General features: G+C 40.8%; 1 protein-coding gene across 1 annotated transcript; it reads right to left on the bottom strand.

Annotated features, from left to right (window-relative positions):
- Positions 1 to 25,254, bottom strand: LOC100296257 (2'-5'-oligoadenylate synthase 1). The gene is made up of 9 exons (XM_015472372.3): positions 25,175 to 25,254; positions 24,491 to 24,679; positions 23,520 to 23,706; positions 20,856 to 21,046; positions 18,017 to 18,177; positions 12,155 to 12,279; positions 4,470 to 4,659; positions 1,012 to 1,221; positions 1 to 330 (listed from the first exon to the last, which is right to left on the bottom strand). The coding sequence occupies exons 2-9, from the start codon at positions 24,647 to 24,649 to the stop codon at positions 174 to 176; spliced, it is 1,380 nt and encodes a 459-aa protein (XP_015327858.1). The 5' UTR covers positions 24,650 to 24,679; positions 25,175 to 25,254; the 3' UTR covers positions 1 to 173.
- Between the last annotated feature and the right edge of the window lie 2,542 nt (positions 25,255 to 27,796).

Genomic DNA, 27,796 nt, shown 5'->3' with positions numbered 1-27,796 from the left:
TCTTTATCTGAAGCAATGTTTATTAAAGATTGGGTTCACTAAAGTGGTTAATTACATTTAGACAATTTTCTTCACATTGCTTTTCATCCAGAGTGTTCTTCTTGGCAATACGTTTTGAACCCTTTTTATTTCTCCACAGAAATGCAAGGACAGTAAGTAGCTCCTCACCCAGTTTACCAGGCATCTGTGAAAAGCCAGGGGGGCTCAGCTCTCACTCCGCTGAAGAGAGGCTTCCGTAAGCTAAGTTTCGCCACATGGGCAACTTCATCCCAGGCATTGCAGGTGTCACACACGTTGACAGTAGGATTTACAGGGTCTAAAATGAATGGCCTAAAACAAAGCAAAACAAACCTCCCACTCTCCATTTCTAAACCAGTTTCAATTTGCCCGATGGTTGTGCTGTGTGCTTACAGTCGTGTCCGACTCTTTGCGACCCCATGGACTGTAACCCACCAGGCTCTTCTGTCCATGGGATTCTCCAGGCAAGAATCCTAGAGTGGGTTGCCATGCCCTCCTCCAGGAGATCTTCCCAACTCAGGGACCGAACCCAGGTCTCCTGAATTGCAGGTGGATTCTTTACCGTCTGAACCACCAGAGATGCCATATTGGTAGAAGAGGGGAATGCTGGAGTTAAAGATGTAATTCTATTAAGAAAAGGAATCCCCGGGAACCATGGGAGGACCAGCCACGCCTGTTGGAACCCCACCAACCCTGACTCCTACTCATTTTCCCTTCCCAACTGAGGAAATCTGTCCTCCCTGGATTAGGTCTTCTGTTTCCACTTCACTTGTTGTCTATAACCACATTCTATTCGTTGTGCTCAAATTCCTCTTAATTCGCACTTTAGAATTAGAGTTCTGTGAGAAGCAATTAAAGGAAATGACTTTGTAGTAATCAGGGCCGTCTCATTTACACTGAATCCCATTAAAGCTACTCTTTGCTCCAGACTTCCTTCCTTGATGACAGACCCATTTCCTATATCCTAAGGGGGTAGGGAAGAGAAACAGTTACCTCGTGCGCTTCTGGGTAACTTTTACAAGAACGGGGAACTTGCGAGGATAGTGTCGGTGCCAAACCACGTCGATATCTGCGTATTGAACCAGAAGTTTGAGGACTGCCCTCATTCCCTGCACCAGGCTGAAGGACAGGGGCTTCTCCGCCCGTTCCCAGATATATATGGTGAGGAGCTCCACTGTGTAAGAGGAGGGAAGTCTCCGAAATCTAGACACAGAATGAACCCAGAAAGTGAAGACAAGTTTATTCAGTTATGAGAAAAATCCCAGCTCTAAAGGCAATTAACAGGATGAAATTTCACTCTCAATCTCACTACTTAGCAAATAATAACAATATTTCCATCAACCCGATTGGCGAAAAGCAGGAATTTTAATATCCAACATCGGTGAGTTTGTGAGGAGATGAACACTCTATAGGTGAAACTCTAAATTAATAAAGTATTTTTTGGAGTCAATTCTATTAAAATTTGACTTGTTCCATCCTATTGACCTAGCATTTTTCACTTCCATGAATTCACTCTGTAGAAACATCTACAAGTACTCAAAGACAGATATAAACAAAAGTATGTTTTTTATTTTATTGTTTGAAATAGTAAATACTGGAATGTTTATCAGTAGGGGACTAATTAGATGATTTCATGGTACATGTCCTACTGCACTGTCCAAGATGGCAGCCCCCAGCCATATGTGAATATGAGCATTTGACACGTGGCTAGTTTAAGTATATACTATATTTTCAAGAAATATAAAGAAAGTAAAATATGTGAGTGATTTTTTCGTTGATTTCATATTATAAAGATAACATTTTGGATATACCGGGTAAATATTAAAATTACTTTCGCCTATTACTTTTTACCTCTTTAATGTGGCTACTAGAATATATCATATTGCATATGAGGCTCGTATTTGAACCTCACTTTCTATTTTAGACAGTGTTGTCCTGTACAAGAAGCAAGATAGCTCACAATGTACAGATCTAAAGATACAATGTAAATTAACCGAAAAAATTTTAAAACAATAAACAGCAAATACATTTTAAAAAATTAAGCATACACAGAAAACAAACTTGGAGAATATGCTCTAAACACATTGTTGGGAGTTGGGGATTGAAGATGAAGAAAGAAATGTGTTTGCTTTTTTTATATTAAGTCTTTTAAATTGTAGTTTATTTATCAGGGGAAAAAATGAAAGTTGATAAACAAACTTGGGAGGAAAAGAGGAAAAAATCCAACATGAGAATTTTAGGATTTCATAATGGTTGATATCCAAATATGTGTTTTTACTGCCTTGGCATCCATTAGTCATAGAAATATCTTTTGATGATATATTGCAAAATTATGCAATTTTTTTCCTCTAATAGAATTTAGGGGAAACAGAGTAGCATTTTCCTACTATTACATTAAACATTTGTTTTTACCTCAATGAAGGAAATAGAAAAACTAAAAGTAGACAAAGTCTCTTGTCCTGGTAATGAATAGTGAGTCATTTCAGTGATTTCAGATAATCAGTAGCTCAGTCCCTGTGATTCTCCCTCAGGGGCTGTCAACAATGAACACAGGATTTAAAATCCATTTCTACTGATGTTCCCAAATGCCCAAAGTAAATCATGGTTGGAAGTTACTCAAGCAGGAGATGTTCTTCACATTTTATGAAAGAAAATATAGTAGAGGTCGGGGGAGACTTAATAAGCATTGAACTATTTTACTTCACATTTTTATACCATTATTACATATATATTTATATAGCTCTGATATGTGTTCATATTATTTTGTATCCTGTTTTAGTCATTTGAAATTGTTTCATGTAAATGTTTCCATGTTTCCCAAACTTTTCTTGAATAGTAGTTCATCAAAATTATATGACAAATTTACTTGCACCTCAGGGAAATTTTCCTTCCCAATTTTCATTATCTTTAGTAGCACTATTCTGAGTATGCTTACACAAATTACTTTTTTTAATGTGATTTATTTTCTGTAAGGGTAGTTCATCTAAGCATTTCGGATCTCTCTTTTTAAAATCTTCATTTTGCATACTCTTTTTTAATGATATTTTAATACAAATGGCCTCAATTCTTCTTTTAAAACCAAATAGTAAGAAATATTTATTTTACTTCTGACTTTTACCTTTTTTTTCTTTTTAACTCAGAGGGGAATTAAGTTGACAAATGGTTCAAATATTTTAAAATCCTTAACACATAATAAATACTTAATACACATTGCCAGATTACTTTCCCAAAATAGAAAACCAATTATCATATTGGGACATATGTGGTCCAAATTCCCCACAATACCACCTTTTTAAGTCTTAGAATGATTTTTCTGCTACATTAATACATAAGTTTCTTCTTGCAGACCTGTAAATGCTTTCCACTACCAAAAAAAAAAAAATTTTGTTAGATTTCAAAACCAGGCTTGTCATCTGACCAAAAATCTCCTCAAGGTAAGAAGGTTTATTTCTTTTTCTGTTTTCACTAGTAAATTTTTACTCAACCAAAAGAGAAAAAAATATATAGGATGGTTAGAGATGCATAGAGATAGGCGGTAACTACACAGGAGTAATGTATGTTTTAACAAACCGCCTAATGTTATCATCAATATTAAACAGAGAAACATATAAAGAGTAAACAGAGTGTGATTCAGATGAACAAATCAAGATTGTTAACAACTTCATATAAAGATGAAGATTTATTCCATGTAGAAAATGGCCATATATAAATATGTTATAATAAACCCCGTCTCTGCTTTTACTGCCAAATGGAGAATTCATATAACTATATTCTAGCTGTTTTTCAAAAGTTTATCTTATAGTACTTAAAACCAGTATCTGAGTCTCCCTCACATCCCTTTACTTTACATTAGAGTCTGTTGCTATCAAAGTGAGGGAAGAAGACTACAACAGCCACATCATCAACTTTGGAGGCGGCCCATCTCCACAGAAGAAGGCAATGGCACCCCACTCCAGTGTTCTTGCCTGGAGAATCCCAGGGACGAGGGAGCCTGGCAGGCTGCCATCTATAGGGTCACACAGAGTCAGACACAACTGAAGCGACTTAGCAGCAGCAGCAGCAGCAGCATCTCCACAGAGGATGACTCTGCTCTGTTAGAATCGCCTACAGTGGAAGGCACACCAAATGTGAACACTGAAGGACTCGTGCAGATCATGCTAACAGTTTCCCTTTTCCTTTCCTGGGCCTTCCTTCCTTGCAGCAACCCATTTGGTTATGCCACTGAGTATTTTGGTTTCTACCAAATCGTTTTGTTATACCTGGAATAATAGAAGACAGATGTTCCGTATTTTATAACAACCCTCATTCTCTCTCTCTCCTTTCTCTCTCTCTCTTTCCCTCTCTACACGTATTCGCTCTGCCTACCAAAGAAAGACGTGGGACCTGAAAGAGCAGAGAAAAGGAACGTGAAAATCGAAAGGCTCACGGGTACCCATGTGCTGGTTACATACTTGTTCTCTTCGGTGGGGCTGGCAAATGATGTCTTGAGCCAATGTATCATTAAACGAATGAGCTCCTTCACCCTTACGACAGAGGCCTTGACGAAATCCACTTGGTATCGTACGAGGGCCAAGGCACACAGCTGGGCCTCGTCACTGTCCTTACAAGGGTATAGCTTGCAGTAAAGGTGAAGTTTTAAATCTGTAAACACCAGGGAACAAAGACAACCATGAGACTTTCCCCCTCCTTTCCTCTCCTGGTTTCCCGCGGTACCAACGAGCTATGTTACTCTGATTAGTTAGAACTTCAGCATTTAAAACAAAACCATTTCTGTACTTAGGAGAGTTATCACGGTCTACCCCAGTGATTCAAAGAGGAAACTCCGACATTATGGTACCAGAGCAGTTCAAACGGAGCAAACGCTAGTGCAGGGAAATCTTTCTCATCTGAGGAGGAAAATTTTCTATCAGCAGAGGAAGTTTATTTCTCAGAAGCAAATTTCATTACCGTTTGCAAATATCATCCAGCATATAAACTAAATACCATAATGCTCTGTGCACAAGAACCTATACAATCTCTTCTGTTTAATTATCTAAGTGGTTATTATCTGTATATATATTTTCAGAAGACAGTCTACTACCTGGACACTTGAAGGAATTGATTCTATTTACAAAAATAGAGATGACTTTAAAAGATGCCTTTTGGTCACATTGAAAACAATCTGGCAGTTAGCACTACATTAATGAGGGAGGAAGACGAGGTTAAATAGCAAGCATGACCAAATAGACATCTCTATCTTATTACTACTCATAAGACATCATAAAATCTCACAAAACATCATTAAGTCAGGTTGTGCTTATTCTAACTGAATGATATATAAATGTCCAGTATCTTTTATCATAATCTACTTAAATTTTCCCAATTAGACACAAGAAGAGGTGGCAAGAATACACAGAAGAACTGTACAAAAAAGGTCTTCACGACCCAGATAATCACGATGGTGTGATCACTGACCTACAGCCAGACATCCTGGAATGTGAAGTCAAGTGGGCCTTAGAAAGCATCACTATGAACAAAGCTAGTGGAGGTGATGGAATTCCAGTTGAGCTACTCCAAATCCTGAAAGATGATGCTGTGAAAGTGCTGCACTCAATATGCCAGAAAATTTGGAAAACTCAGCAGTGGCTACAGGACTTCAAAAGGTCAGTTTTCATTCCAATCCCAAAGCAAGGCAATGCTAAAGAATGCTCATACTACCGCACAATTGCACTCATCTCACACACTAGTAAAGTGATGCTCAAAATTCTCCAAGCCAGGCTTCAGCAATACGTGAACCATGAACTTCCTGATGTTCAAGCTGGTTTTAAAAAAGGCAGAGGAACCAGAGATCAAATTGCCAACATCCTCTGGATCATGGAAAAAGCAAGAGAGTTCCAGAAAAACATCTATTTCTTCTTTATTGACTATGCCAAGCCTTTGACTGTGTGGATCACAATCAGCTGTGGAAAATTCTGAGAGAAGGGAATACCAGACCACCTGACCTGCCTCTTGAGAAATCTGTATGCAGGTCAGGAAGCAACAGTTAGAACTGGACATGGAACAACAAACTGGTTCCAAATAGGAAAAGGAGTACGTCAAGGCTGTATATTGTCACCCTGCTAATTTAACTTATATGCAGAGTACATCATGAGAAACGCTGGACTGGAAGAAACACAAGCTGGCATCAAGATTGCTGGGAGAAATATCAATAACCTCAGATATGCAGATGACACCACCCTTATGGCAGAAAGTGAAGAGGAACTAAAAAGGCTCTTGATGAAAGTGAAAGTGGAGAGTGAAAAAGTTGGCTTAAAGCTCAACATTCAGAAGACGAAGATCATGGCATATGGTCCCATCACTTCATGGGAAATAGATGGGGAAACAGTGTCAGACTTTACTTTTGGGGGCTCCAAAATCACTGCAGATGGTGACTTGAGCCATGAAATTAAAAGATGCTTACTCCTTGGAAGGAAAGTTATGACCAACCTAGATAGCATATTGAAAAGCAGAGACATTACTTTGCCAACAAAGGTCCATCTAGTCAAGGCTATGGTTTTTCCTGTGGTCATGTATGGATGTAAGAATTGATGCTTTTGAACTGTGGTGTTGGAGAAGACTCTTGAGAGTCCCTTGGACTGTAAGGAGATCCAACCAGTCCATTCTAAAGGAGATCAGCCCTGGGATTTCTTTGGAAGGAATGATGCTAAAGCTGAAACTCCAGTACTTTGGCCACCTCATGCGAAGAGTTGACTCAGTGGAAAAGACTCTGATGCTGGGAGGGATTGGAGGCAGGAGGAGAAGGGGACGACAGAGGATGAGATGGCTGGATGGCATCACCGACTCGATGGACGTGAGTTTGAGTGAACTCTGGGAGTTGGTGATGGACAGGGAGGCCTGGCGTGCTGTGATTCATGGGGTCACGAAGAGTCAGACACGACTGAGGGACTGAACTGAACTGAATATGAATCTATTTTGTATACCTTTATATGTACCTGTCCTGCCCAATTAAATTGTCACACAATGACACACTTGTTAATCATGGCACATTTAGATTCTGCAATACATAGTTTTAGGTTAATTGGCAAGAAACTATTTTACTTGTAAAACACTGTAAAAAAAAAAAAAAAAAAAAAAAAGCTTTATGCCTTTATCTGGATTTCTAATTTTAAGAGTGTCTGTACAGTCCTTTTATACAGGTCCACTTGTTTAGGGCCAAATCGGAGACAGAAGAGTAGACTGATGATCAACAGGATTGAGAGTAAAATCAGATTCCTGTAATAAATATAGATGAACAAATGAAGCTGTTTATGGCAAATATTCTCATAAATGCTGTTAGAGCCAATAGATTCTAGTCCTAAACTTACAAGGCAACAGTCATTACAACTCTTAAAATACCCTTTGAATTTTACTGACGGTCTAACTTTTTTTAGCAAACAGACTTAGACAAAAACTCAGGTTTATGATGATAAAAGGTAGAGAAGCAATATTTTAACTTAAATTTGGGTATACAATAGGTGTATCAGATATTTGATGACCTTTTCCTATTATCTGATAAGGCGTCTTGGCTGACCCAGAGATTATCTACTCAAACCCACCTCTGTATCAACATTTCCCCTACTTCAAGATTCTTCACTGACAGGAACCTAAGTTGGTGGTCTCTAACTTAAATTATTTTTGAGGCTTGTGACTGTCTGTTCCTACTCTGTTGTGACTTAGATGAGTTTATTTTATCACCATCATCTTTTGTAAAACAGTCATACTTGGGTCCCTTGCCATTAGTCAAGTAAATATTGTAAGCACTCTACATTTATTAACATATTTCCTCTTTAACAACCATTGATGTAGCAACTATTATTATCTCCCATTCACAAATAAGGAAATAGGGTTGGAGAAATTGTTTCCCGAAGTCACACAGCTAGGAAGTCAAGCCATCTAATGCCATTTTACTATCCTATGTCACAGGTGAGATCTGAGCCCAAATGCTTCCTAATCAGAGGCTAATTCCATACTTCTCAGACTTTAATGAGCACAAGAGTCACTTGGAGATCTTTTGCAATGCAGTTTCCAACTCAGTAGGTCTAGGGTGGTGCCCAAGATTCTGTATGTCTAACAAGTTCTTAAGTGATGCTGCTACTGCTGATCTGGAATCATATCTGGAGCAGAAATACTGTCAACCACACCCTTATCAAACCTCATGGCTTTGGGCTTCATTGTGGCAGAAGGGGCAAACTATTAATTGTCTAGCATAGATGTGAGATGTGCAGGGAATAATATTAAGATGCCTGTGAGGATTTGACGTGATCATCTGAGTCTTGCTCTGACAATCACTGGCAACATTTAGCTGCCCATTAAAATTCCCTGGAATCCTAGGACTTCTCTAAATTGCTCCTCTCCTGTCAAACCCATTCCCCATCATCAGTGGAGAGAAGCAGGGTTACATAATAATTTCAGTCTTTTAAAAATTCATTTCACACAACTGTGCTCAAGAACTCAGGGGAATTAGAAGCCAGAGTAAAAATATACTTATGCTCCACTGGGAGACATTCTAGCTTCAGAGCTACTGATATAAACTCAGATTCTCAAGACTACCCAAGAGATGGCTAACAATTGTGCTTTTGAAGTCTGCACACAAGAAAAAAAAAAAAAAAAAGCATTTTACACAAACATGAGAGCTTCATGGGCTATGGTGAGACCTAAGGAGAAGGAAGTATCTTTTCTTAATAAATATTCATTGAACTAAATACAGTTGCATGCTATGTGATTTGAAATTAAATCTTTTGATTCTTACAACTGTCCTTGAGGTAACTTTCTTATCTCAGTTTATAGATGAAAAGCAAGGCTTCAGAGTTTCTCATGACTTACCTAAGTTCACATAGATAATGTGAAATAGAGTTGAGACTTGGCCTCAAGCCCAGTATGTACTGTGTATTACATAACTTTGATGTCATGTCAGTCTACACAGGGCCTACACAAGGAGAGAGACCTGGATTGTCATCCCAGTTCTTACATTTACTAACTACATAAATGTGGGCAAGTTTCTTAACTTTTCTAAGGCTCAGTTTTTAAATATTCAAACTGGGAAAATAGCTTCTTTTCAGGTTTCTTGTGCAGGTTCATTTATCAGATTAATCTTAAGGCAATGAGAATTATATATGCCATGTAATAGGTGTGGGATAAATCACAACATTTAAAAAACATCATAGGTTCAGGAAGAGTATCATGCTGCTAAGTCACTTCAGTCGTGTCCGACTGTGCAACCCCATAGACGGCAGCCCACCAGGCTCCCCTGTCCCTGGGATACTCCAGGCAAGAACACTGGAGTGGGTTGCCATTTCCTTCTCCAATTCATGAAAGTGAAAAGTGAATGTGAAGTCACTCAGTCGTGTCCAACTCCTAGCGACCCCATGGACTGCAGCCTACCAGGCTCCTCCATCCGTGGGATTTTCCAGGCAAGAGTACTGGAGTGAGGTGCCATTGCCTTCTCCCGGAAGAGTATCATAGGGTTACTAAAAACTCAGGTTGGGCTGAGTTCACACCCTCCTTCCTAGTAGCCCTTCTTATCTCAGAGTTCTCCTTATCTCTGCCCAATGTAGATGATATTATAATAAAATGACCTATTTGTGTGTCTCCAGACTGTAAGGCCCTCCAGACTATAAAGTCAACTATGTCTTATTCATATTTGTGCCCCCAGGCCTAACACAGTTCCTAGAACATGGTAGGCATGCAGAACATATGTATTGACAAATTATAGCACAACAGAATTTTAATATGAGCAGCTCATTGTCCAACAGTGCTGATAAGTAAAGAACCAGATTAAGAAAGTCAACATATTCCACTGGAGTTTGGCTGAGAAAGGGTAGGATCAATGCTATACTCATTCATTCCCTTTTCCAATGCATATTTATTGAATAAAAAAGTTCTAGGCACAAATGCGGGCTCCCTGGTGGCTCAGCTGGTAAAGAATCCTCCTGCAATGCAGGAGACCTGGGTTCAATCCCTGGTTAGGAAGACCTCCTGGAGAAGGGAAAGGCTACCCACTCCAGTATTCTGGCCTGGAGAATCCCAGTCCATGGGTCCCAAAGAGTCAGACACAACTGAGTGACTTTCATTTTCACTTCAGGCACAAATGCAAACTTTATCCTCAAAGACCTCCAAATGCAATGCACAATGGCAATATAAGGGGAACATGTTCCAGCAGCAAACCATGGGGGATTCCATTGGAATGCAGAAGAGGCAGGTCCAGAAAGGACTGATGAGGGAAGGAAGGTCACCAGAGGTGCACCAGGTCTTGAAGGGTAAGGAGAAACTTTCAAGGCTGAGAGTAGGATGGGACAAGAAAGGTTTATCAGGAGACACATAGTACAAAGACACAGAGAGAGGAAGGAAATATTTAAGGATTAGTGGCTCATGAACCTCTCCTCTCCCAAATGTGAGCTCCAAAAGAGCAAAAATATTGAGCTCCTACGGAATTCATTGTTAAGTATTTAATGGTACGAGGTAGGTATTCCAGAAATGATGGTTGAATCGAGTATATGAATCAATAGATCAATGAACATATTTGATACCTGCTGCTAAGCCAGAGCAGGGCTCACACATTGCTATGGCCTTTTCCATTCTACATTTTGCCCTGCAGAGAATATACCAATGTTTCAGTCAAGCAGACACTTACACTCAAGCCCCAAGTTTTCTAGAGGCTACATTTACATCTATATAAATCCCTGAGTCATCTGAGACTCTGATTGGGCTATTAAAACAAAGATAACACAGATGAGGTGGCTTAAACAACAGAAATTATTTATTTTCTCAGTTTTGGAGGCTGGGAAGTCTATGATCACGGTGTTGGAAAATTTGGTTCCTGGTGAGAGCCTTCTTCCTGGCTTACCTTGGAGGTGAAGGCTGACTTCCCACTCCCTGTTCATGTGGTTGAGAGAGGAAGTTCCGGTGTCTCCTCTAACAAAAGGCATGAATCCCATCACTGGGCCTCACGCCCATGATGTCATCTAAACCGAATTGTTGACACCTCTCAGAGGCCTCACCTCAAGACGATCTCGTCTGGGGGTAGGCTTCAAAGTGTGAATTTTGCGGGACACAAACATCCAATCCATAATAGGGCCCTCATATTTTTGCCTAAAATGGAGATACTCTATCTCCCCTTTTCTGAGTATGATTAGTGGTTATGCTTCATATCTCACTCTGATGCTGCTACTGCTGCTAAGTCACTTCAGTCATGTCCGACTCTGTGCAACCCCATAGACGGCAGCCTACCAGGCTCCCCCGTTCCTGGGATTCTCCAGGCAAGAACACTGGAGTGGGTTGCCATTTCCTTCTCCAATGCAGGAAAGCGAAAAGTGAAAGTGAAGTCGGTCAGTCGTGTCTGACTCTTAGCGACCCCATGGACTGCAGCTCACCAGGCTCCTCCATCCATGGGAGTTTCCAGGCAAGAGTACTGGAGTGGGTTGCCAGTGCCTTCTCCGATATCTCACTCTAGATACCACAAAATCTTAGGGATGCAAGTTCAAGAGAGAGGGAACATATGTAAACCTATGGTCAATTCATATCAATATTTGGTAGAAACCAACACAATTCTGTAAAGCAATTATTCTTCAATTTAAAAAATAAATAAATAAATAAAAAGCAGCTCCTTGCAGGCCAAGTCCAAACTTGTTCTGTGTTCTTTTCCCACTCTATTATACTGGCATGCATGCTTTAGTCATTTCAGTTGTGTCTGACTTTTTGTGACCCTGTGGACTATAGCCCGCCAGGCTCCTTTGTCCATGGGATTCTCCAGGCAATAATGCGGGAGGGGTTGCCATGCCCTCCTCCAGGGGATCTTCCCAACCCAGGGATGGAACTCAGGTCTCTTACATCTCCTGCCTTGGCAGGTGGTTCTTCACCCCCAGCACCACTTTGGAAGGCCCTTGTTATATTGGACAACTAGTTCATACTTGATCCTACTTCTTAAAACTGGTAACATAAGGATGACTGGTGTTAATACACTGCAGGGGAAAAAAAGTGACTTCCAAAACCAATAAGCGATTCAGTTCTTCCAGAAGCCTAGCTCAGTACTGTATCTGGATGTGGTCAGTCCCCCATAAATACATATTAAATCAATAGCCATTTTAAAGGTTTCTTGGGAAACCAAACAAATAAACCTTACCTGTGGAAGGTGTAGGTCCCAGGATATCATAGTAAGCCATGATCTCAAAGGAATGGCTGTGAAGACTTTCAGTACATAAAAAACTGAATCTTAGAGACAGTGGTGTTCTCTTTCCCATTAGTATCCTTAGAAAAGAAGCATGACATTGTATGAATGATTAGAGAAAGAAAAGAGAAAAATGAGATGAGTTTTGACCATCCTTCACCTATTTCTAGCCTTGGTGCTCCCTTGGCACCTTCTTGGGCATGCCAGGGGCGTTCCCTTCCCTGGACCTTGCAGTTTCTGTTCCTCTATCTGGACTACAATTAACTCAAATAATTCGCACAGCTGGATGCCGGCTTCATTCAGGTCCCTGCTGCCCCATTTGGCCTTTCCTGGCCATCCTTTAAAACAAGAACTCCTTCCCTATTCCCTATCTCCTTACCCTGTTTTATGTTTCTTCAGTTCAGTTCAGTTCAGTCGCTCAGTCGTGTCTGACTCTTTGCGACCCCATGAATCGCAGCACGCCAGGCCTCCCTGTCCATCACCTACTCCCGGCAGCTGCTGCTGCTGCTAAGTCGCTTCAGTTGTGTCTGACTCTGTGTGACCCCATAGATGGCAGACCACGAGGCTCCCCCGTCCCTGGGATTCTCCAGGCAAGAACACTGGAGTGGGTTGCCATTTCTTTCTCCAATGCAGGAAAGTGAAAAGTGAAAGTGAAGTCGCTGAGTCTTGTCCAACTCTTAGCGACCCCATGGACTGCGGCCCACCAGGCTCCTCCGTCCATAGGATTTTCCAGGCAAGAGTACTGGAGTGGGGTGCCATTGCCTTCTCCCCAACTCCCGGAGTTCACTCAAACTCATGTCCATCGAGTCGGTGATGCCATCCAGCCATCTCATCCTCTGTCGTCCCCTTCTCCTCCTGCCCCTAAGCCCTCCCAGCATCGGAGTCTTTTCCAATGAGTCAACTCTTTGCATGAGGTGGCCAAAGTATTGGAGTTTCAGCTTTAGCATCAGTCCTTCCAAAGAACACTCAGGACTGATCTCCTTCAGAATGGACTGGTTGGATCTCCTTGCAGTCCAAGGGACTCTCAAGAGTCTTCTCCAACACCACAGTTCAAAAGCATCAATTCTTCGGCACTCAGCTTTCTTCACAGTCCAACTCTCACATCCATACATGACTACTGGAAAAACCATAGCCTTGGGACCGCTTGGCATTGTATTATTTATTTCTCTTGTAGGGGGGTATAAGGTGCACACAGGCAGGAACTGTTTGTTTTGTTCACTGTTCTATCCCTAGTATCTGACACATAGTAGATGATGAATAATTTTTAAATGAATTATTATCTAAACATGGATTGGGGCATAAGATACTGTTAATTATGAATATGATTAAATGAAATAAGAGAACTAGACTTCTATTTCTGAGTATAAGGGAATAGTGAACAGCCAACCAATGCTCATTGGGAACAACTGGAAAACTCGATTTAAAAAATTATATGCATGTGTGTCTTAGAGGTACTGGAGGGTTGCTGCTAGAAAGGTCAGGATTTAGTGAGGACTGGGGCGGCAGATTGTGGAGAGATGGACTCATAGTCAGCTGCCTTGTTTCCTGGGGACATACGCTGATTTGGGAAATAGACAAGAAGCTGAAAATAAAGACTTTGGACAGGGAGAAGCTTTGGGGGTTCAAGAAACAAGTAGAACTTTATCAAGCTTATGAGGCTGAAGCAATGCAAAGACTTGGAAATCACAAGCATGATGAGAAGGGAAGGGTGGAGAATTGAACTCAAGATATGACCTGCTTTTCCCTCCAAACATCTGCTGAGTTCTGAAGATGCCTGGGACAGGTATGGTTATGAAATGAAGCAAAACGTCATCTTGAAAAGCTGAATGGAGGTGTAGGTAGTCTGTCCAGGCTGAGACAACATGCATCGGGATTTAGTCTCGGGGACTGTGGAGACAAAGGTTAGAGGAGAGGACTTGGTGAAGCTGCTGGACTGTAATGCTGAGGAACTCAGCGGCATGTTGGAGACAGCTGGAGGTCCTTAAGAAGTATTGATGCCTTGGCTCACCTCCAGATAGTTTTAGTCAATGGGTTTGGGGGTGCGACCTGGGTGATCAACTCTTATTCTATCCATTTGGTGAGGAAAGGATACCCCTCTCTGGAAAAAGAGACCATCAGCTAAAGCATCTAAGATGTTTAATGCACAGGGCCCTGGTTTTAATCTTTAAATCACTAGAAATGAAATTTCAAATCACTAGGAATTCTAAGAGACAGGGCTATAACATGTTAAACTAAGAAGAAAACCAAACTGTAGAAACAGACCCCATAGGTGATCCAAATATTGGCATAAATGGATGAGATTTTAACTGATTAATATGTTCAGTGAACAGAGGAACAGATAGCACAAGGAGACAAAAAGATGAAAAATTAAACCAGAGATAGATTTTCTATATATTAAAAAATGGAAATTACAGAACCGAAAAAAATAATTGAACTTAAGAAATTACAGAAAAATTTAACAAAAATTACATATAGCAGAAGAGACTGTGACCTGAAAGACAAGCCAAAAGGCATCATCCAAAATGAAAAAAAAAAAAAAATTGCATATATAATGTCCTTTCGTTTGAATTGAACAAGATTTCTGAAATTTTAAATCCCCTCAGCACTTTTCTCTAAATGTCAAGAACATGAAGGTGGCTCAAGTGGTAGAGAATCCACCTGCCAATGCAGGAGACACAGGAGACTCGAGTTTGATCCCTGGGTTGGGAAGATCCCCTAGAAGAGGAAATGGCAACCCACTCCAGCATTCTTGCCTGAAATCCTATGGACAGAGGAGCCTGGTGGGCTACAGTCCACTGGGTCGCAATGAGTCGGACATGACTGAGCACATACACACACCACCAAAGGAATATGTTAAATCATTATTATCATGACTATATCCTTCTCTCTCAGTCAGGAAGGGTGAAAGGAGTGAAACAAACCAGTAGCCTAACACTCCTATCATCATTTAGAGGCAGATTTTGCTATGCTCAATATAAAAACTCTGTGTTTGGTAGACTCTGTCCTACGTGGATAAAGTTTACTCTTGTGAATGCCAGAGGGCTTAAATGAGAGATTGAATCAATTGGGGAGTTCAGATCACTTTTAGAATGGGTCAAGATTAATGAGAATGTCAGTACTATCCTAGGCTAATTTACATGCAATTTAATATCCAATGAGTATCTCAAAATATTTTTGCTATTAATATCAGTGGAAATGGGACATGGATCCTGGCAGTGCTTGATCATGAGTCCTCAGATGATATATTTGCCACTGTCCACTTGATTTCAGCCTAATCCATCAACATGTTTTATCTTGGCCATGTCTTGTCAGGACAACTCTGTCCTGTCCTGTGGCTTTAAAAGGGTCATGTATCAGAAAAGGGTCTTAAGTTATCTGACCTGATAATATAAAGAGGGCTTCTTGTTTTTCTAAGATCTCTAAATCAAAGCAATTAGAAATAAGAGCTAATGGGCAGAAATCCCAATCACAAACATAACTAACAAGTTATAGACATGATGCATTTTTTACAGCAGTGTCTTATTAAAAGCTCAGAATACGTTTCCCCATTGTGGTTTTCAATAATAAACACACCAGTGTGTGCAGAAAGGAGCCCCGTGCCTCTGGTGCATAAACGATTTCTAGTACTTTGGGCTTACGGGGCAAGTCTCCTGAGGTTTCATTCATAAGCAGCGCCCAGAAAATGACTGACATAGAACAGTTGCTGTTACTGGTAGGTTAAAACGTGGACTTGTTCCAAAGGACAAGAAAGGCTTTTCTCACACTCATCTTTCAAAATAAAGTAACTGAATAGCTTTAAAAATAACAGCAACAAACAATATATCACCAAAAACCAGGTATCAACTGAAACAATAAACGTTTTTACTCTCTCAGTGGGTGGGAGTCAAAACCAACTGTCAGACTCACATATCTGCTTCTTTTCCATTTTTAATTCAATTTGCCCTTCAAGTGAGTCACAGTGTGGTCTTGGTTGCTCTGAAAAGCAGAGAATAAAGCCAGAAAAAGCAACTGCTGTATACAGATATTAGTACAAGGCAACATCCTGGACAATCTATCTCCTTTCCTGACTTCACAATCCTTTCCACTCAGGCTGCCTTAAAGTCTCATTCATCCTGCAAATATGCTCCTTTTTTTTTTTGCCAAAATCGTCAGCAAAACAAAATAGGGGATAAGGTATATTCTGCGCTGAACTAAAACCATTATAGCCCCTTGAAAAATCACTCTGAGAAAAAGAATAGGCATTTAATAAACATGAAGGAAAGGATGGTGGTTACCTGGGAATTCGGTTCAACTTTAAAGGCTTGTCAATTAAATTATTTAATGAGTTGAAAGCATAGAAGGAATAGAACTTAGAAAATGAGCTTGCTTGTTTTTAGGAACAATTAGAACAAGTAAATGAAGGTTTTCAGAGCTGTTCTTTTTCATAGGTTCTACTTCAAAATTCATTCTAGAAATCCAACAAAATAAAAGCTTCAAGCATATTTTGTCCAGGAGAAGAGTGCCTGCCTGATATCCAGAGGAGAGGAAAAGGAGTTAGGGAGAGCTCATCAATTAGGGTCTTTGACGCTGAGCGGGCAGGGAGTATAGAATTAGGACATTACAGTGAAGGACAAAGATTCTGATTCCAAATAAGGTCACCAGGGAAAGGGTATACCCCAACTCTTATTTTTAATGTGCCTTGAGAGTACTTTAACTGTCCTATTTTGATAAATAATAATAACAATGATATAATGTAACCTATAGTTTACAAATCTAATGGGGAAAACTTGGAAGAAGCAATGGGTAAAAATGAAAAACACATTCTCCTATTTCTTTTTTTTTTTTTTCTTTTCTTAAAGGTGGTCTTTCCCTGTTCAAAGTGTAATCGTATGTGAAACTCCATCACTTCCCTTTTTGCCTTTCCAACCCCAGCGTGCTTCATTATAGTCACCATCATGCCATTCATCTGACGTCTTTGCTAACTACCACAATTTAGTAGGTGTTTGGTATTCCTAAAGGTAGTGTTTTTCATTAAAAGACACATTCAAACTAGTTCTGTATACTAATTTGAAGCAAGGGCTTGGTAATGAATCTATTATTTAAATTAATAAACAGTTCTGGGACGTTGTTTTAAAACATGGATCTTATTTTAGGATTGAAGTGGCACACAGCCTGGTCTATTTTTCTCCCCCAAAAATGCTTTACTCACTTTACGACATAGTTTTTTGTATTTTTTTTTTCATCCACAATTCATTAGACTGAATAAAATAGCAGAAGATGTAAAATTGAAATAGAAAAATAAATAGCAACGTGTCAAGGTTTTTTCTTTCTTCTTTTCTTTTTGTAACTCACCAAAAAAAACAAAAGTTCTGTCTAGCTGGCGAATTCAACATTGAGGGCAAAGAAAGCTTTCGTGTAATGTCAGCAAAGCCATTTCAGCAAACGACCCCAGGACATTGCTGAAGGGAATGTTTATCAGACAAATGTGTCTCCAAAGATTCTTCCTACTTGGAGGCACCTTTCTCAGTCCTTCCTGTTTGCATTCCTCAGGGTCAGATTTCAGCTAAGAGAGGGAAATTGAATAAAGGTGCATTGGAGAAGATATAATTAGTCCTTAAATCATAGGATCTCAAATTCATGAATTTCCTTGAAAGTTTAGCTAGAAGTCTTTAAAAAAAAAAAATGCCCCCGGGGCAATCCCTCCAAGTTTTCTCCCAAGAATTTAATGTTCACTTATACAAGTAACATTACTCAATAATGGTCTCCTGTGCTGAGTTTCCTCTGGCAGTCTTTTTCACCTTTGAAATGAAGAATTCACAGAAGTGCATTCACCCAGACCTGTTCCCATATGCAGTTCGCGTCAAGCTTTCTCTCAGAGTCTCCAACCCTTCTCTCAGTTGTTTCTTGAAATGGTTCACATCGGCAAACACCTCACTGAGCAGGATGATGTCAATCTCCGAGCATCCTTGGGTGTCGGTCCCTTTCACATAAGAACCACCCTGTGAAGACAGCGGGCACGATGTGGGGGAAAGCTCAGCTAACCTTGAGGGAAGTGTAGATTCCTGGCTGTAGCATGTTTCAGTCAATTAACACTGTGAATAGCTTAAATATATGCTACTTTATCTTCCCTCAACCTGGGGGGGGTGTAAAAAAAGACAGGAGAAGAAAGTCATCTACGATGGTTCACAACTAAACTTAGGTTCAGTTATGGGAAGAAAGCAGAATTTGCAGGAAAAGTCTGAAAATCCTTATGAATAACGAGAGCTAGAAGTTCTCAGAGTTTCTACTTGAGAGCCACTTGATTGTGAGGAGTCCACAAAGGCGGGAATTAAATTCCCCACTAGTACATGTGGTACCTAGGTGTCCTGAAATAAACCCATTCCTACCAGTTGAAACCTTGAGTGACTGGTGCTTCTGGAGGGCGTTTGTTTGCTATATTTCCAAATAGATCACCAATGAGTTCAATAAAGTATTCTGTCATTATAATTAATGAGTACTTATTGCAAATCTCTTAACTAAATATAATTTTATAAAAGTCAAAACTTAAATTAGTTAGCAGCACAGCCTTGCTCTACTTAGCACTCAAAGAAAACTTTGGTTGCAATTTCCCAAAGGACGCTCTTTAGCAGTAAAAGAAGCTGTTACGTATGATTTGGGGAACATTACATCCACAAGGTAAAAGCGACCTGTCAACAGACTGTGACAACACAATTTCTCAAGAAGTTTAGAAAACACTGTAAAGCTCTCAGTCCTCTGCCATTTATTGCATGTTAATTTCTTAAGGACTTCCAACAGCCCATTCCGTCAGGCACCATGGGGCTTGCTCAAGCAAGCAGCAATGTGCCAGTTTTATTCTTGGCACCGACCTAGCCAACCTTTTTTTTCTAGAATATAATTGCTTTACAGTGTTGTGTTAGTTTCTGCTGTACAATGACGTGAATCAGCCATATGTACACATATATCCTCTCCCTCTTTGACCTCCCTCCCACCACCACCATCCACCCACGGGGGTCATCACAGAGCACTGAGCTGAGCTTCCTGTGCTATAGAGCCTGTTCTGAGAGCTGTGATGGCAACTGCTGACTCTAGGATTATATGCCTTAGCTGACACCTAAGGATCGAGAAGCTGCCTGTGCAATCCCAGAAATGCCTGCCCTGCTAAAAATCCAGAGACAGGAAGTCATTGCCAGAACCCTCGGCTTCAAAGTCATCCCGTACCCGCTACATCTGGACCAGGTGAAATAGGCACCCTGTGCCCTCCGGCCTTTGCTCTGACTTCACTCGGTTCTGGACTCAGTCTTGTGGTAGTGCAACTAATTGAGGAAACCCATTTTGTCACAGTAGCAAGTGAATGTGGGAAATGTAGTTTTTAGTGCTTCCTTAACCAGAGAGAGTTTGTAATGTGCTAACATGTACAGTCAACCTCCAAGAATGGTATATGCCGCTAAGTTGCTTCAGTCGTGTCCGACTCTGTGCGACCCCATAGACGTCAGCCCATCAGGCTCTGCCGTCCCTGGGATTCTCCAGGCAAGAACACTGGAGTGGGTTGCCATTTCCTTCTCCAATGCATGAAAGTGACAAGTGAATGTGAAGTCGCTCAGTCGTGTCCGACTCTTGGCGACACCATGGACTGCAGCCCAACAGGCTCCTCCATCCATGGGATTTTCCAGGCTAGAGTACTGGAGTGGGGTAAGAATGGAATATAGGGCACAGCAATTTCACAACTTAGTTGATCACCAGCCCTTGTTTTCACCTTGTGGGACGGGAATAGAACTCTGACTCCCCATTTCTAGCTCCTGTGATCATGCTTTATTTCTGTGGAAGAAAATATGCTCTTTCATATTCAGGCTTTTTCCACTGCTTATTAGGTAGCATTTAATCATACTCTTAAATCATCTTTGCTATTGTTACATTAAAAGTTAACATTTTTATTTTAAATAGACAAGGCTTAAAGATACTTTTATAACAATCGTGTGCACTTTAAAATGAAGAAATGGAAAAATGGTAAAAAAAAAAAAAAAAAAAGCCCTCAGAACTATGTCCCATATTTTTTTTTCCCTCTAAACACTGATTAGATACTATGTAGTAGTGATACTAACATTATAAATAATAATGATAGAAGGGAAATCACGCCATCATTGTTGTTAGGACCCCTTCATTGTGTTCAGGGTATTTTCCTTCAAGGCAGTTTTCACAGAATGACCCTGCGCTCTGTGGACAACTGTTCCCGGACACAGTGAACTGTCTTTAGGCTGAGAGGAAGTCCATCAAGACAGCACCTAATTACTTCCATAGGCAGGTTGCTCAGGCATGAAACAGTGCTCTGGGGGACAGGCGTACCTCCTTTGCCTGAAATTCCCTTAAGCATTTAAAAGCATCGGTCTAGTGAGAGCCAAGTCTTTGGCCCTGCCAATGTAAAGGCACTTTCACCCCTTGGGCAAAAACTGCCAACTTTAATGGGTTCCAGCTGTCACATGGTTGAGTGCCTGCCCCACCAGCCGGCAGCTTGCCCTGGCATTTCAAAGGGCTCCTAGCAGGCCTCTTACAGCCACTACAGAAGGCGAAGCTGGCCTCTGAACACATGGCCCTGCCCGATTGATGTCCGTCACCTCCAGGAGAAAGGAATGGCTTCCTTAGGGCTGCGAGGTCCAGCCTGAGGGCTGGGGGCTCAGATTACCTGGATCACTCGGGAGGCCGGCACCGGAAAGGAAGTCTGGATCAGCTGGAGCAGGGTACCGATCTCAGCTGCACAAGCAGCTCTTTGAGAACCAGAGGCAGGGCAGATTTTTCGGTCTGCAAATCTCTGTAGCTCTTGGGGACCTTTACACTCCAACATATTATGAGGTGAAAATCCTGTGGACATTTGGGCTTCATAGAGAAAAGATCAATATTTGACATTTGCTGCACAGAAATAGATATGTGTGTGTCTGACACAAGCATCTAATTTTGTACGCAAGTTACGTCTAGTTAATTACCAGGACTGCCTTGTTCTGTCACAGGGAGACCTACCGTCTCTGCTGGTAGGGCGTGAGGGGAACCAGCAGAGTTCACTCCCTCTGGAATTAGCTGGCATGTTAACCCTAAGTCCCAACAGAGAAATGGCTGAATTTCTCTGAGAATAAATTGAGATATCCATTCTTATGTCAGGAAAAGGTCTTTGCCCTGATTCATAAATCACTTTAAGTTTCTAAATGAAAAACATGTATGTTATCAAGTTTCAATAAAATGATCCCAGGATAAAGCACTCTAAGTTAAGCCATCTATTCTAAAGGTCTTAAACTGCCAGCCCACAGGCCAAATTCTACCTGCGGAATGTTTGCCTTAGACACGCACAGTGTTTTCAAAATGAAGAAACTGAGTCAACAGCTAGAAATCAAGAGAGAGTACATTTTTTAAAATGAGGACATTAGAGGCGTGTATGCTAGTGGATGTGTGTGTTTGTGTTTTAAGACAGAAATGCTGACGAGACTGGCCACACACTTCACAGGAAGGAACTGAATAATTGAACTCTTAAGTTCAGTAAATGGGGCATGTGAGCAAAACTGACAATAGACTGATTAACCAGAGGAAAAGCATACAGATTTTATTGATCTTATTTTTTTTTTAATGTTCACAGAGTCCTTTCCAGAAAAGAAATGAAAACTACCAAGAATCAGACTTGAGTATTCTGAAACTCCAATACTTTGGTCACCTTATAAGAGCCAGCTCATTGGAAAAGACCCTGACGCTGGGAAGTTCAAAATAATCAATATGCTGAGTTGGCACATTTTGAGATGGCATATACCTGATGCCTTTCAACAGTTCAGAAAATTTCATAAATTTGCACTCGATACATCATAGTGTGTGCGTGCTCAGTCATGTTTGACTCTTCATGACCCCATGGACTTTAGTCCGCCAGGCTCCTCTGTCCATGGAATTTTCCAGGCAAGAATACTGGAGTAGGTTGCCATTTTCTCCTCCAGGGGATCTTCCCAATTGAGGGTTTGAACCTGCATCTCCTGTGTCTCCTGCATTGGCAGGTGGATTCTCTACTGCTTAAGACATCAGGATAGATCATACACACACCAAAAAAATCCCTGAGAATTTGCAATAATAAACTGGCTTTCATTTAGGTTTATATAACAAATTCATATTATCATGGAGAATTAATTATAAAGAGGCCTCTGGCAAATGCCTTGAAGAAGAACTCACTAATCCTTTCTGGAAATGAACTTTCAACTGATCCTTCCCTTTCAAGCACATATGGAAGTTTCACAGAAATTGAATATATACTCAGCTATAGATAAAACTCAACACTTAGCAGAGAACTGATATCACACAGATTACATTCTCTGACCAATGTGCAATTAAATGAGAAATCAGTAACAAAATAGCTAATATATCCCATACTTTAAGAAAGTTTTAAAAACACATACTTCAAAAGAGTCACAGATCACAGAAGAAATCACACTATAAATCAGAACATAGTACTAAACAATAATAAATTTTACATTAACACTCAGAGGATACACAGCCCCTTCTTTAAATTTCATCAATTATGCCAAATTAACAGATTGGGGTTTTTTTGTTTTTGTACATTTTGATTCCTTTGCTTGAAACACAGTTACCATTCCTTTTATGGACATTTCACTAAAAACTGATCACTTTTCAGTGACTCTTTTATATTCGGAGCCAATTATTGTTTCCCGAAAAAAGTTTTATCTTAAAAGACTTTCACAGAGCAGCAACCACCAGTTACTTTAGGGGACAGAACCATAAATATGAGGGCAGAAGGTGTATTACGTTAGTTTTGTGGTAATTTCTGACGGACAGACCATAATCTGACTCCCACTTGGATCCCGACATTCTATCCCATTGTTGCTGCTTCTGAGTTGTCTCTTTCCACAACGCCTCAGTTTCCCAGCTTCCTCCTCCAAGGTGCCTCTACAGAATTACCCCCCACCCCCAAGAGTATGGGCTTCCCAGGTGGCACTAGTCGTAAGGAGCCCGCCTGCTAATGCAGGAGACCTAAGAGACATAGGTTCGATCCCTGCATCAGGAAGATCCCCTAGAGGAGGGAACGGCAACCCACTCCAGTATGCTTGCCTGAAGAATCCTATGGACAGAGGAGCCTGGCGGGCTACAGTCCTTAGGGTCACAGAGTCAGACACGACTGAAGTGACTTAGTACACATGCATGCCCCAAGAGTATACAATCTCAAGTATATACTAGCTCCACCCTCTGCACTCTCTATTTGCCATTCTTGGAAACAACCTGTAACGCTCTGACGTAGGGAAGCCACAAGACAGCTTCTATGCGGCGTGAACATCCATACAGGGAAGGCACCGGGCATCTCCATTACCTCTTTTGCGGGCTGTAAAGTGATGGTCTTGTATTTCATGGTTCTCCCGACTAAGGACTGTCCCAAAGCGTCTAGAACACATCCTACATGTTTTTGATATGTTTGTATCCATATATTTTCCATTCCTTTCTTCTAGATTTTCCCAGTGTAGCTTGTGTGTCTCCATGGTTGACCTGTCACGTGTAGACTGAGAAAAAGTAAATACTTAATCCAGGAATTATATGAGCTATTTCAGAGATCTGCTGGTTTTCATTTGGCTTCTCACTAAATGCTCCCATTCATGGGCACAGAGAATTCTCATTCTATGGTCTCAAAACATAGCAAAGTCCATTAGTTTGGGTTTTTGGTGTTTTTTTTTTTTTTGACACAGATGGAAAACTGCTGCAGATTAATAAAGCAATGAACCATGAGAACCATACTGCTGAAAAAAGTATTTTTAAAAAAGCACTAGTTTATATTTTATAAAATCAGAAGAATGAGAGCCCAGTTCTTCTTTTGATGTTTACTTTTGCAGGCCTTGGGCTAATCACTCAACCTAATTGGGTCTTTGATCCTTCATTTGTAAAATGGGGGAGGGGAAAGGAGGCAAGGGAAGTCAATTAGTCTACCTCTAAGGGCACATTAAAAGTGAAAAATTCTAGGGTTGCAAGGACTCCATCCCCACACAAGCACTTTGGAATAATAATTACGATAGCGCCTGCCCTGGGTATAACGCCTGGGTCCAGGGAATTCTGCCCAGTGCCCTTCACAGCAGCTCTGCAGGATGGGTCATTTAGAGCCAAGAAGGCTGAGACACGCAGCTTTAACCACTGCATCTGACCTGTGGCCTGTGGCCACGAGTTTTTCCTTTCAGTTTTCTGTTAATAAATCTTCATGAGAGAATGAAAAAAACAGAACCAACAAACACAAAGCACAAGTGTTTTAGGAAAAGGAGATTCTGGCTCCCCGCCCCCCACTTTCGCTCGCTGTACCTCACTGTGACCTCGCTGCTTCCCCTTCAGGACTTCTTGGTCACATTTTTCACGGTGAACTTTTCCAAGATGCTTCTGTTGAAAGTGATACTTCAGAGCCCTGCCGCTGATAAAGTCACTCCCGCAGTGCTCACAGTTGTAGGATTTCAGAGTCCACATCCTTTCCCAGTGAAGGATCAGATTTAGATCCTGCTGACGACAAAGCAAAAAGATAATAAGCCCTTTGAAGAAAATCCAGTCCCTCAGAGTTAACCAGAATAAAGATAATATTGTTTCTAGTGTGCTAATTTGTGCTCTATTGGATGAATGTTTTCCAAGACGTTTATTTCTCACTGATATCAACTATGATAGCATGAGAATAGTCATTTAAACCAGCTGCTGTAACTCGAGTTGATAAACATTTAGGAGGCTGTAAAGCCAACAAAACCAAGTGCAAAGCTGTGTGTGTAGGTATATAAGTACATTTTTTGAAAAAGAGTTTCAAATGAATCTGTGACCTAAGAGATGTTAACTGTGGATTTAGATATTATCTTTACTCAGGGACTCTCTAAGAAGCGTCATTTCTTCAATTTTTATCACTCAACGAATTCCCATAAATGAGAAAATTATCATGAGTGATGATTTCTACATCTTTCAAATTAACTCTGTTCTTTTTTAAAGTAAAAAAAATGCAGAAGTTTGTACCAAGGGACAGAGTCTGGAAGATGTGGGCGATTCTATTCTCCACCTGGCTGCTTCTGAAGCTGTTTATACGTTTGTTGCTAAGAAACTCGACTTGGATTTGTACTAACTTGTCTGAAGCTTAGAGCTCCTTCCTCAGAGGTAAGCATTGTGGGATTTGTAGTTACCGGTTTCTTAGCAAGTGGTCAGATTAAATATTTCTAAGTGCACTCAGATTAGTTTGAAGCTGCTACTGTAACAAATTGTCACAAACTTTAATGGCTTAAGCATATAATATTACTCGCTTGTCCTTCCGTAGGCCAGAAGCCTGACATGGGTCACACCGGGCTAAAATCAGGCTGCATTCCTTTCCAGAGGCTCTGGGTAAGATCCACTTCCTAGAGGGTGACCCACATTCCTTGGCAGGTGGGGCCCCTTCCTCCATCTTCAAAGCCAGCAAAAGCCAGTGGGATCCTGTTCACACCCAACCATTCTGATCTGTTCTCTTCCCCTCTTAAGGACCCCTGTGGCTCCATTGGGCTCAACTGGATAATCCAGGATAATCTTCCCATTTTAAGGTCTGCTATTAACAGCCTTAATGCTATCTGCAAACTTAACTCTCCTTTGCTTTGTAAGGTAATAAACTCAGAGCTTCCCAATATTTAAATGTGGACATCTTTGGTGGGGGGCCTGGGGGGGCATTCTTTTTCACCCACCACACTGTAGCTCTAAAGTTCAATCAGGAATAGAAATGAATCCAAAATGTATCTGTATAAGGTGGAAGAAAAGCAAAATGCATTCACTCCTTACAAAAACTTTGGTGCTTGATGGGCTTTGGGGACTTTGTGTCAAACAAATATGGAGTTGCTGGGTGATCTGCTACTGAGCAGATGCTGTTTCCACTGAGAACAGCACGGGTCCTGTCACATAAGGAAGATGTGAAAGCAATGTAGTGGTTCATGGCAGCACTTTAAAAAAATCAAATAGAATAAAAGTAGAGAATATTGAACATAGTGAAGGTAAACAATGATTTGTGAAACATTCTTGGGCGACCAACCACCAAGTTTGCCTAAGAGTAAGGGGGTCCCTGTTAAACGCAGGATTTTCAGTGCTAAAGTCAGGAAATTCTCAGGCAGATTGGGACACACTGGTTACTCTATCACTACCTCAGAGACCACCTTGAAAATCAGCTTCTTATCCAGCCCTAAAGCTCCTCTGAATGGATAGATTGAGTCCCTGTAAGACCCAAGGTCGTGCGTGGGGTTTGCAGAACTTGATTCGATCTGCCCAAATTGTGATGTTTGCCCTGCCCTAGGTGTTCATTTCTAGGCCAGTCAACCTGGACTGAGATACAGTGAACCCAGGCAGACACAGGACTCAATCTTATGTGCCAAGTTCTCTAAGGGCTGCAGAGGCAATGTTGGGCATTCATGGTTTACAGAAACGAAAGCATATCAATCAGAGCTTCCCAGCACAAGCTTTCTGTCCAGGATCAGAAGAGCGAAAGAATGAGGAAAAAGGTGAGATTTCTCGGTTTCCTCAATGAGCTGTCTCTCCACCCTTCTTTCACTTAGCATACTGTTTTCAAGGTTCACCCATTTTGTAACAGGTATCAGTAGTTCATTCATTTTCACAGACAAATATTACTCTATTGTATGGACAGATCACTTGTCTTGTTTTTTAATCCACACATTAGTTAATGGAAATCTGGGTTGTTTCTACTCTTTAGCTCTTATGAATAATACTGCTATGAACATTCATGCTTTCATGTACAGGTTTTTGTATGAACGTATGTTTTGAATTCGTGGATAGCTGAGGGTGAAATTGCTAAGTCCCAGGATAACTCTATGTTGAACTCTTTGAGGAACAGCCAAACTGTTCTCCATATTTTACAAATTATAACTACGAAGTAGTATCAAATTGCGTTCTGATTTGCATTTCCTAATGACTAATGCTGCTGAACGTCTTGTCATGTACTTATTGACTATTTGTACATCTTTCTCAGAGAAATGTCTATTTGCTCATTTTAGAATAGGATTATTTGTCTTTCTATTGTTGAATTGTATGCATTCTTTACATATCAAAATCAAACTCTTATCAGATGTATGATTTGAAAATTTTGTGCCATTCTGCGGTTTGTCCCTTCATTTCTTGATGCTGTTCTTTGATGCACAAAAGGTTTAAATTCTGGGACTGCCCTGTTTGTCCAAAGTGGCAAGACTCTGAGCCCCCCATGCAGGTGACCCGAGTTCCATCCCTGGACAGGGAACTAGATCCTGCATGCCATAACCAAGGGTTTGCATCTGCAACTAAAAAGTTCCCACGTGCTAAAAACTAAGACCTGGCGCTGCCAAATATATAATTTTTTTCAGGTTTTAAATTCTTATGAACTCAAAGCTATTTTTCCTTATGTTGCTGTGCTTTTGGTGTGATACAGTAAAAAAAAAAAAACCCACCATTGCCTAAGCCAAGGGAAACCATGGGTAATCAGTCAAATTCCTTTCACCCGCCCTACCTAATCAAGGCTGCCTTTCCCTCATAGCTCAGTTGGTAAAGAATCCGCCTGCAATGCGGGAGACCCCAGTTTGATTCCTGGGTTGGGAAGATCTCCTAGAGAAGGGATAGGCTACCCATGCCAGTATTCTT

Source organism: Bos taurus, chromosome 7 (genome assembly GCF_002263795.3).
Source record: "Bos taurus isolate L1 Dominette 01449 registration number 42190680 breed Hereford chromosome 7, ARS-UCD2.0, whole genome shotgun sequence".
In the NCBI taxonomy this organism is placed as follows: Eukaryota; Metazoa; Chordata; class Mammalia; order Artiodactyla; family Bovidae; genus Bos; species Bos taurus.
This window is presented reverse-complemented; position numbering and strand designations above follow the sequence as displayed.